This window comes from Microtus pennsylvanicus, chromosome 11, assembly GCF_037038515.1.
Source record: "Microtus pennsylvanicus isolate mMicPen1 chromosome 11, mMicPen1.hap1, whole genome shotgun sequence".
Lineage (NCBI taxonomy): Eukaryota > Metazoa > Chordata > Mammalia > Rodentia > Cricetidae > Microtus > Microtus pennsylvanicus.
In genome coordinates, this window is record NC_134589.1 from 70,427,259 (window position 1) to 70,438,924 (window position 11,666).

The 11,666-nt window shown below is 42.6% G+C and overlaps 1 protein-coding gene and 1 pseudogene across 1 annotated transcript; both read right to left on the reverse strand.

Moving 5' to 3' along the window:
• Positions 1-2,393: 2,393 nt before the first annotated feature.
• Positions 2,394-3,359, reverse strand: LOC142831616 (olfactory receptor 1f45-like; annotated as a pseudogene).
• A 5,029-nt stretch (positions 3,360-8,388) lies between these two features.
• Positions 8,389-9,312, reverse strand: LOC142831617 (olfactory receptor 1f45-like). The gene has a single exon (XM_075941827.1). It carries the CDS (start codon positions 9,310-9,312, stop codon positions 8,389-8,391), a length of 924 nt encoding a protein of 307 aa, XP_075797942.1.
• Positions 9,313-11,666: the final 2,354 nt, after the last annotated feature.

The following is an 11,666-nucleotide window of genomic DNA, read 5'->3' on the forward strand; positions in this document are numbered from 1 at the left end:
ATGCCTGAGGAGAAACAAATGGAACCTGTGTGGAGGAGAGAGACGTGCAAGGAGAGAAAGTGATGAGATTCCCCAGAATGGAGATTGTTATAGTCAGAGGCAGGACAGGGTCTGGAAGAAGCTGATGGTGACGACAGCAAGGACCTGTAAGTCAGTAGTATGGGGAAAAAAGAAGCGAGGACCCAGAGACCATGAAGGGAGAACTACTGAAGAGTGACCACTGTCCCAACTCAGAAGATGGAGGGCAGACCTATCTGGATGTGAGGAAAGAACATGACACGTGACATTGCACACACTTGACCTCTAGCGTAAACTAGAAGAGGGCTGGACACTCTGACCCATATTCCAGAATAGGCTTGCACTTGGACTCAGAAGTCCTGAGTCCCAATTATAATCGTGACATTAATTCAAGTCCCCATGTCCCTAGGCATGACTGGGACTCTAGACACTTCAGCTTTGTAAGGAAATCTCTGCTTCCTGTAGCCCATGGGAATGTGCAGGGACATTGAGCATCTTTTGATGAGCACAGCTACTACCCAAGGTTTCCTGGTACTTCTGAGGCATCCCTAAGAGTCATGCTGAGGAACAAAACCCTTGAAATGTTAGGTGGGATGAGAAGGGGGCAAGTAATGTTCTGAGCTATAGAATGTAGCAGAGGGACCTGGTAGATGGGAGAAGCATCAACGTCTCAGTTACCAGAGACTCTGAGAATGGAGCACTCTATTATAACCAACAACCTCTAGTTGTTATCATGGGTGAGGTAAACTTCCTGTAGGTCATTTACCAGGCTAACTGCAGTTCTGTTTGAGGCCACAGGGGCAGGTGTCTCCATCTCTTAAAATTCCCTGATCATTATGGCAGCCAGCATCTCACGGGATGTTAAACTTATCCCAGTTCAGAATGTTTCCAAATGTTCTTAATTTTTCTTATTTGTGAACTGAGCATCTTAGAATCATCCCCTTGAAGAGATAAAGAGCGTGTGAAAGAGAGTATTAGTTAGTGCCCACAAAGAAGCATAATCACAATCATCTATTAGTAACCCAAGGCAAGGTCATGTGAGCACTGGACCAGTCTAGGTACATCTTTATAAAAATGAAGAAATAAATGATGTTTAGGTGACCTCTTATTGCTGCTTTGCGGGGCAGCCATCAGCAGTTCAGAGTTCAGAAGGAATCCATGGAGATGACACCTACTAGACTTTTCTATCTGAGGAGGTTAGGGGGAAAGACAGTTACACTCTCTTCATGGTTTCCTACGGCTTATACACCCCAACAAAATCTTTCAGGCAACATAGGAATCACAATGTGCTTACATCTTATTTTTCAAGTGAATGATTATAATGAATACAAGTACAAACATGTTTTCCATCTCCCTTAAATGATTAAAAAACAAAGTCATGCTGATAACCCACATACATTTACATCTAAGTATATTGTAAAAGATTAACAGGCCATGAGCAAGCAGAAAGCAATTTTTTTTCTCAGCCGTTTTGTTGGCAGGCTGCATATTGCTGTTACAAAGAATCAGTCACTTTATTAATTATCTTAAGAGCTGATACCATAGGTAATCTTAAAAGAATCACAAACCAAATATTTATACATAAAAACCAGTCGGTTGTACTTTAAATCTATAGGGTGCATACCTACTGATCAATAGTTTCTTCTATCAGGAGCATGAAGGTAGGAATGGGTACAAAGAATTAATCATTACTTTTGGTCATCAAGCAGCCCTAGAAAGGGAAAGTGTGTCAGCAAGTAACAATTGCCTCGCTTTGTCTTTTTTTTTTTATCTCAGCTGCTGTGTCCCTGTAAACTTTAGATTATTTTCTGGGGTTTTTCATCTCATAGCTATTACCAAAACATCTGCTCTAACCTGAAGTTATTGCAAAGCTTTGTTTCAGCTGATGATGCACACCGAAACCTGTGACTGTGCCTTTCAAGATAAAGGGAACTCAAGTCAGCCTGGCTCCTGGGACTCAAATGTATTTCTTAATCGTTAACTTGAGCTATGGTCTATTCAGCTCCTTTGGTGACACTCATAAGTCCTAGCTGTGTTATATTTCCTTGTATTTATTTTTATCTATCAAAACTCTGTATAACCTAACTTTATTATTATCAATTAGACAGTACAGCTGAAGGAGGAATCATCTTCATAATAATCCACGTGTAAAAATGCCAAGTAGAATGGGATGTTTCGTGGAGAGAAACACACCACATTACAGACAGTTGGGATCTCCCCATACCCATGAAGAGCATGCCAGATACCAGAGAAAGATGGCAGCAACAAACATGGAAAGGCACAGCAAAAGCAAAAAACATTCCAACGTCTGTGATCTCAGGGCCTTCTATAGTAGAGATTCACCTATCATGGCTGGTGGGATGACACCTTGAACTTTACTTGCCACCTGCTCTTCCTCTCAGCTCTACAAATTTCAAATTCAAGGATCTGAGAATTATCTTCTTTAAGGCTCCTTTCATGTCACGATTCCTCAGGCTGTAGAGGAAGGGATTGGTCATGGGTATAACCACTGTGAAGAAGACAGAGGCCATTGCATCCTATAGTGAGTAGGAGGAGGGAGGGTGCATATAAACTCCTAGGACTACTCCATGGAAGAGGCAGACCACAGTGAGGTGAGAACCACAAGTGGACATGGCTTTTCTTATCCCCTGGGCAGAGGGCATCTTCAAGACATTGGAGAAAATGTAAACATAGGAAACAATGATGCATATAAATGGTATCAGAAATACCATTGCACCCTCGGCAAAGGCTGTGACATCATTGATAAAGGTATCTGAACAAGAGAGTTTCAGAAGAGGGTAGAGATCACAGTAGAAGTGGGGCACTGTATTGTGGGAACAGAAGGTGAGTCGAACCATGAGGAGAGTGTGCAAGAGAGCATGCAGGTTTGTGATGACCCATGATATGGCCACCAGGAGGACACAGAGTCTGGGGCTCATCATCAGGGTGTAGTGGAGTGGGTGACAAATGGCCACCTAGCGGTCATAGGCCATCACGCTCAGGAGGAAACTGTCCATGTTGCCAAATGCGAACAAGAAGTAGATCTGCATTAAACACTCTGTGTAAGAGATGGACTTGCTTTCCACCATGTAATTCACCAGAGCCTTGGGGACAGTGACTGAGGAAAAGCAGATGTCGACACTGGAGAGGTTGGCCAAGAAGAAGTACATGGGTGTGTGGAGATGAGGGTCACAGCTGACAGCCAGGATGATGATGAGGTTCCCAGAGATGGTGACCATGTACATCCCCAAGAACATCCCAAAGACAACGTCTTCTTGTTCTGACTCTTCAGAGAGTCCCAGGAGGAGGAATTCTGTGACTGTCGTCTGATTATTATCCATGTCTCTGGAGAAGAAAGTGAGGTGCGCATAGAGAAATCATTCACCAATTCTTGGAGAAAACTTTTTATGTAGTTTAGAAAATATTACTCATTAGTTTAGAAACAACTGCTAGTAAAATCACTTAAAATGTATATTTAAATTTTTTATTGTTATTTATTGAGCTCTACATTTTTCTCTGCTCCCTTCCCCGCCTCTCCCCTCCCCTTTCCGTCCTCCCCCAACGTCCCCATGCTCCCAATTTATTCAGGAGATCTTGTCTTTTTATACTTTCTACTTCCCATGTAGATTATATCTATGTAAGTCTCTCTTAATGTTCATGTTGTTGTCTAAGTTCTCTGGGATTGTGGTTTGTAGGCTGGCTTTCTTTGTTCATGTTTAAAAACCACCTATGAGTGAGTACATGTGATAATTGTCTTTCTGTGTCTGGGTTACCTCACTCAAAATAATGTTTTCCTGCAAAATTCAAGATGCCATTATTTTTTCTGCTGTGTAGTACTCCATTGTGTAAATGTACCACATTTTTCTAACCCATTCTTTGATCAAGGGACGTTTCCAGGTTCTGGCTATAACAAACAAATCTGCTATGAATATGGTTGAGAACATGTCCTTGTGGCATGATTGAGCATCCTTTGGATATATACCCAAAGGATATATTGGGTCTTGAGGATAGGACCTCCTGAAACCGAAAAGATTCTGTAAAGCAAAGGACATGGTCAACAAGACACAATGACAGCCTACAGAATGGGAAAAGATTTTCATGAATCCCACATCAGACAGAGGTCTGATCTCCAAAATACACAAAGAACTCAAGAAATTGGACACCAAAAGATCACATAATCCAATAAAAATAAACGGAGTACAGACCTAAACAGAGAACTCTCAACAGAGGAATCTAAAATGGCTGAAAGACGCTTAAGGAAATGTTCAACATCCTTAGTCATCAGAGAAATTCAAATCAAAACAACTCTGAGATTCCATCTTACACCTGTAAGAGTGGCCAAAATCAAAAATACTAATGACAACTTATGCTGGAGAGGTTGTGGGGAAAAGGGAACACTTCTGAATGCTGGTGGGAATGCAAGCTGGTGCAACCCCTTTGGATGTCAGTGTGGCGATTTCTCAGAAAATTAGGAAAATGTAGTTTTATAGCAAAAGAGTTGCCCATATGAAAGGAGTGAATTCTAATGGGTATAAGATTACTGATTCTACTCTTGTTTGATTAGTACCATATATATGTACATTTTATACAACAGCTAAGTCAGTCTAGGAATTGGCTACTACGTCGCATAGTTAACATGAAGAAATGGAGGCGTGGGCAGCTAGATGATTTAGCAAAATTGCTGATCAATATTAGTGAAAGTTCAAAATAGGTTAAAGGCCTTGTTCTCTGTGTTACACATATACACACATGGACAGGCACGCTCACACACACACACAAACATCCAAGCAGCCACAGTCTGAGACACCTTCATTATACAACCACACACTCCAGGGGATAGGCACAGAACAAAGAAGAGGACCAGGATAAAATAATGACATTCTCTGTCTAGTCTCTGTGTCTGTCTCCCTCTGTGTGTCTCTCCCTGTTTCTCTCTCTGCATCTCTGTCTCTCTTTGTGTCTCCTCTGTCTCTCTCTCTCTCTGTCTCTCTCTGTCTCTGTCTGTCTCTCTCTCTCTCTCTCTCTCTCTCTGTTTCTGAGCATTCTTTCTAACAGTCTGCAGTACCGCTCCTAACCCTCTAACCTCCATTCTGTTCTTGTGCTTCCTCTATCCACGTTGCAGCTTTGCCTGTGTGCCTAGAGCAGAGAACCTCATGCAGGAACAAGGCACAAACATGGAGGAGTGAGAGGCTTTTCCTCCTTTTACCTTGGCCAGATGCAGAGGGACTGAATGAAGTTCTTTCTGTCATCCCATGGGCTCAAGTCTATGGGAGTCTGCCTGCTGTGGGGGTGCCCTCTGTTGTTTCCTCACCCTCCTTACCTGGGTGCTCTTGCCTGCTATCAGATGTCTTCAGGAAAGTTCTGTCTCTGCTGGTGCCATGTTTGAGGCTGGATTTTGAGAAATCTACAAATTATACTGAGAAGGGAAGGGCCTTTGTCCCTAGAAGAGAACATCTAGAATGAGGCGTGTGGCTCTCTCTGGTTAAGCTTGGGTGACTGGGAGTGAATAAATTGATTCTCTATCCCTGGGGACAGTGCTTCCAGGAAGATGGTGCCAAGTGTGTGCTCCCCTAGGGTGGATTTCTCAGAGGACCTAATTAGAGACACAGATGAAGTGTTCACAGTCTGTATTCTGCCTGAGCACTGAAAATTAGGATCCTCAGAAAGTCAGATGTTACACAAGTGCTCATTGCTAGGGCTCTATTCTTGGTTAATTATTTATATTTAATCTTGTCTGGTAAGATGGTGCTTTCAAATACATATGATATGATATATATCACAGTATATAAATATTATGTATCACATAGCAATACAATATAAAATTTTGGCAAATAGGAGTAGAGGTTGGGGTTAAAATGAACTTGATGCAAAGTTTAGCAAATACATTACTAGTGATCAGACCACAAATCAATTAATTTCATCTTCATTGGTATGGCCTAAACAAAATTAGAGCCCTCTATCGAGTGTTGATCAATTACCAAATCCAACTGCAGTGACTTCTAAAACAATCATATGAATGATGCACAAAAAGCACTTGACAAAATTCTAGAAATATTAATTGGTATAAAAATTCCCAATAAATCAAAAATGATAGGTCTCCTCAACTTCATTAATGGTTTTTGCAAAAACTATCTCATTACAATCAGCAAGGTGCCCTTTTTTTTTAAAAAAAAACTATCTTTTCTCATACTATGAGTAGACTCTGGAGCTCTGACATAGTTACTTATCACAGGCTCTTTGCTTCATGGTTGACACCTGGAGTGACCAATCCCTACAAGTTCCTGTCCTTCACTGTCTGAATCTGTACTTCATGCTCTAGTCTGTGGGATGTTTGGACTCATCTCTGCTTTGACTACAGGAGTTTATAACGTGCAAGTCTATTGCTAACCCTAATAGCCTGATAAAATTGTCTTGCATTTCTATTGTCATTTACTGCTTTTCAGTTAGAGACAAACAGAAAGCCTCTTCTCTGGAATGCTGGAACCAGTTGTTTATTAGGAAGAGGCATCCCCTTGTGCAATTCTGTCTCTGTGCTTTGCAGTGTCCGTAAGCTGCTCCTATTAACTGTTAACTGTTGCTGGGGAATATTATTTTAAGGTGTGTTGCTTTATTTATGATGCGTGTGTTTAACTCTGTGAAGCTGTGATACTTTGCCTGTCTAAAACACTCGATGGTCAAATGAAGAGCTGAAGGGCCAATGGCAAGGCAGGAGCAAGAATAGGCAGGGCTGGCTGGCAGAGTGTATAAATAGAAGAAGAAACGAGAAAGAAGAAGAGCAAGGAGAGAGCATGGAAGGGAAGATGCTAGGGGCCAGCCACCCAGCATCCCAGACAGCCACCCAGCCACGGAATAAGATATAGAGAAGTAAGAATGATAAAACCCCAGGAAAAGATAGAGGGGGGTAATTTAAGATAAGAAAAGCTGGCAAGAAACAAGCCAAGCTAAGACTGGGCATCACAACTTGTAATAAGCCTCTGTGTGTGTGATTAATTTGGGAGCTGGGTATTTGGCCTCCAAAGAGCTAAAAGAGCAAATAAAAAAATCACACAGCAAACTGTATTCTTGTGTGTTCCGTGCAGTTTATTATTATTATTATTATTATTATATATGATCTCTGTGACCTCCTGGATATTTTCCATGCATATGAAGGCTATTGATTATTGTTAGTTAATGTAAATACTCATAACTTGCTGGATCCTTTCTTAATTTGACTGTAGTTGTGTTTTTCATTATTTTGGCTCTTTTACTCTTTGAGGGGCTACCACTCAGCTACCAAATAAATACACACAGAGAGGCTTATTATTACTTATGAATGCCTTGCCTTAACTTGACTTCTTGATAGCCAACTTTCCTTAACTTAAATTATCCCACCTACGTTTGGCCTATGAGCTTCTTCCTTCTCTTTGTATATCTTGCTTTCACTCTTTCTCTGTGAGGCTGGGTGGCCCCTAGAGTCCTCCTCTCCTGTTCTCTTGCCCATCCTTGATCCTCTCCCCCAGATTTCTCCTCCTATATATTCTTTCTGCCTGCCAGCCATGCCTATACTTTCTTTTGCTTGCTATTGGCTATTCAGCTCTTCATTAGACTAATCAGGTATTGCAGACAGGCAAAGAAACACAACTTCACAGAATTAAACAAATGCAAAATAAAAGAATGCAACACATCTTTGCATCATTAAACAAACGTTCCTCAGCATAAATAAATGTAACATATCATGAAATAATATTCTTCCTTTGATATAGTTTTACATTTTTTGAAAATCTTCTTTATGCCACCATATCCTCTGCCTACAATGACAGTTTTGCTGACTGTCCCCAGATTAGAGGGTCCATCCAGAGTGGCACCAGCAATAGACCATTCCCCATGCTGAGGAGGAAAAGGCCAACAGGGCAGGAGGGGGGGCAGAGGGTCTGCAAAGGGTGCATTCTGAGCTGTGAAGTGTAGAGGACATGCTTAGGCCTGGGACAGAGGAAAACTTTCCATTTACCCATCAGCAGGTGAACTGGATGCCATGAAGAAATCAGAGAAGGGGAATCAGCTTTAAGCACTGCAAAAGCCAGAGTTCTTTGTGGGAGCAGGTATCAAACAGATTGGATGGGACCATCTCAAACCACAACACACCCAGTTACCCCACTGCTTCTTGTTTTTGAGATGAGCCTGTCAGATAAGCCCAATTCAGATGGCAATTTACTGCACTCATGAAAACAAGAATCTTCCAGCTTGAGATTAAGAAACACAACGATGATCATTTGGTGTTAGTCACAGGAAAAGTCATGCATTCATTCTGCACCAATCTGTGAATTGTCTTCTCCAAAAGGATGAGCAGATGCGTGGTGTCCGGGAGTCCTCTCAGCTCTAAAATCTCACATTCTAGCATCTGAGAACCATCTTCCTTAGGGCTGCTTTCATGTCACGATTCCTCAGACTGTAGATGAAGGGATTGACCAGTGGTGTCACCACAGTGAAGATAACAGTGGCCACCGTGTCTTGTAGTGAGTATGAGGATGAAGGACGCATATAGACCCCCAGGATTGCCCCATAGAAGAGAGAGACCACAGTGAGGTGAGACCCACATGTGGACAGGGCTTTCTTTATCCCACGGGTAGAGGGCATCTTCAGGACATTAGAGAAAATGTAAACATAGGAAACAACAATGCAAGAAAATGGTGTCAGGAATATCACTCCACCCACAGTGAAGACCATCAGGTCATTAATAAAGGTGTCAGAACAAGAGAGCTTCAGGATAGGGTACGGGTCACAGAAGAAGTGGTGCACTGCATTGTGGGAACAGAAGGTGAGTCGAACCATGAGGAGAGTGTGCAAGAGAGCATGCAGGTTTGTGATGACCCAAGATATGGCCACCAGGAGGACACAGAGTCTGGGGCTCATCATCAGGGTGTAGTGGAGTGGGTGACAAATGGCCACATAGCGGTCATAGGCCATCACACTCAAAAGGAAGCCGTCCATGTTGATAAATGTAATGAAAAAATAGATCTGGATTATACACTCTGTGTAAGAGATGGACTTGCTTCCCACCATGTAATTCACCAATGCCTTGGGGATGGTCACTGAGGAAAAGCAGATGTCGACACTGGAGAGGTTGGCCAAGAAGAAGTACATGGGTGTGTGGAGGTGAGGGTCACAGCTGATGGCCAGGATGATGAGGAGGTTCCCAGAGATGGTGACCATGTACATCCCCAAGAACATTCCAAAGACAATGTCTTCTTGTTCTGACTCTTCAGAGAGCCCCAGGAGGAGGAATTCTGCAACTGTCGTCTCATTATCTCCACCCATGTCTGTGGGAAGGTCAGTATCATAAGTCACTAAAATTGTTTGCCAACATTTAAGCAAAACCAGTTTCTATTTTGCAATGCTTTTCTGGTTGGTGATGAATAAATACAACCACACTTCCAATATCATAGAATCTCACAATAAATCCATAGTAAATTCACCAGCATGGTATTCTAGTGCCACTAGACTTTCTGAACTACATGCCTGTATGCTACGTTCCACATCAGGATATTCCTCCATAATATTTACCATTGTCTATTATTGAGAAGATGAATTTATAGATGATGAAATTTAGGATTGGGCCATTTAACCACATTCACAGAGAAAATGGAATAGAAAGTCCAAGACAAGCTTAGTGTCTTTTTCTTTCATCTGCATGTTCATAGCTTTCATCTATGGAAATTTTAACCAAGGAGCAAGTGCTGTGTCCGGTCTCTATACCCAAACCCCGAGCTTCTCTCTCTTTCCTACTCTCAGAGAGCTGGCTGTGTGTGACCCCCGAGAGATGAGCCTGGAGTTTTCCTGGTGTCATATCTGCCACTCTCCCCATGCAAGGGCCTCAGTTGAGCATTGCCCACCTCCTCACTGCATGCAGAGAAATAAAGCCTGCTGTGAGTGTACCAGAGTGTTTTCCTGGGAGGCTAAACAATTACGGAATAATAAGGAGCGATCTAATGCAGTCTGTCCCAAAGGCAAGGCTGGCCTGAAGAACCCTCTGTGGACAGGGGGAGGCCACTTGAGACATTTGGGCTGCAGTGCTCCTGGAGAATCCAAGATGTTTGCCCAGGAAAGTGGAGTACTGCTCGCCTAGCTGACCAAACCACACAAAGGGGCAGAGCCACCGTGTCAGTGGTTCTCAACCTGTGGGTCATAACACCTGGAGATTGCTTGTCAGATATCCTGCATACCAGGTATTTACATTACAATTCATAACACTTGCAAAATTTCAGTTATGAAATAGAAATGAAAATAATTTTAGGGTTTGTGGTCACCATAACATCAGGAATTATATTAAGGGGTAACAGCATCAGGAAGGTTACAGGCACTGCTCTATGTGATGAGACCTGCCTGGTGGTATACAGGGCTCGACAAGGAGCATCTCAGGGCACTGGAGATAGATGGTGCTTGCTCCTGGTGTGTGTGGTGACTCGTCCTGGGAGTGCTACATTCTTGACATTAATGGAGAGTGCTGACATTATAAATCACTAAAGTATTTATCAGATTTATTCATTATATTTTGTGTATAAGTGTCCTGATTTCAGGTATTTATGTGTTCCATGTGTATCCACGTACTCTCCAGGGTAGGAAGAGGGCATGGGATTCCCGGGACCTAGAGTTTGAATGGCTGTGAATCACCATGTGGGTTATACATCATGTGGGTGCTGGAGACCCAACCTCAGTTTCTCATGAGAGCAATAAGAGCTCTTAACAACTGACCTGTCTGTATAGCCCCCAAGAAATACTTAAAAAAAAAACTCTAGATAACACCTAGAGCCATAGTATATGGAGCTTGGTTAGAGAAACCCAGACAGTGACCCTGTGGCTATGGCAACCGTATATGCTGCAGGATAAAGGAAGAATTTTGACACCTGCTGTCAACACAGATGTAATTGTACCCAGACTAAGGAGGAAGTTTGACACATGCCATCAAGACAGCTGTAAGAGTGCCCAGACTAAGGACAGACAGTGCTCAGAGCAGAAACAAAGAGAAGAAAGGAAATGCAGTCTGCAGGGGATTTTCCCTACATACTTGATATTGGTGCTAAGAGCATCATCTGAATCAAGCTAAAATTTCTGGACAGAAGTTTGTGTCTCACCCAGTCCCACAGCCTTTCAGTCCCTAAGAAACATACAGAGGCTTTTATTAATTATAAACTGTTTGGCCTATTAGCTAGCCCAGGCTCATTATTAACTAATTCCTACAACTAAATTAACCCATAAATCTTGTCTATGTTTAGCCCTATGGTTTGGTATCTTTTCAAGTGAGACATTCTCATCTTGCCTCCTCTGTGTCTGGCTGGTGATTGCATGTCTTCCTTTTCTCTTCCCAGAATTCTTAGTCTGGTTGCCCTGTGTAAACTTCCTGCCTGGCTACTGGCCAACCATTTTTTTTATTAAGCCAATATGAGGGACAAATCATTACAAGAGCATTGTCCCACAGCAGAAATTCTCCCTGCTCTCCTACTATAGTATTTGTGACAGGAGGTGGCCTGGCACAGGCAGGTTTCCTGCTGGACAGTGACAGTGACACCTGAGCAAGCTGCACTTCCTCAGCAAACCAGTGTGTTCAGACATGTCACACACCTAACTGCTCTCCCTCTGACTGGAAACCTGCAGGCGTCCTCTGAAGTAGAAGT

What these genes read in the sequence shown, in the direction of transcription:
- LOC142831617 (XM_075941827.1), bottom strand. Translation starts at nt 9,312, where the DNA reads ATGGGTGGAGATAATGAGACGACAGTTGCAGAATTCCTCCTCCTGGGG.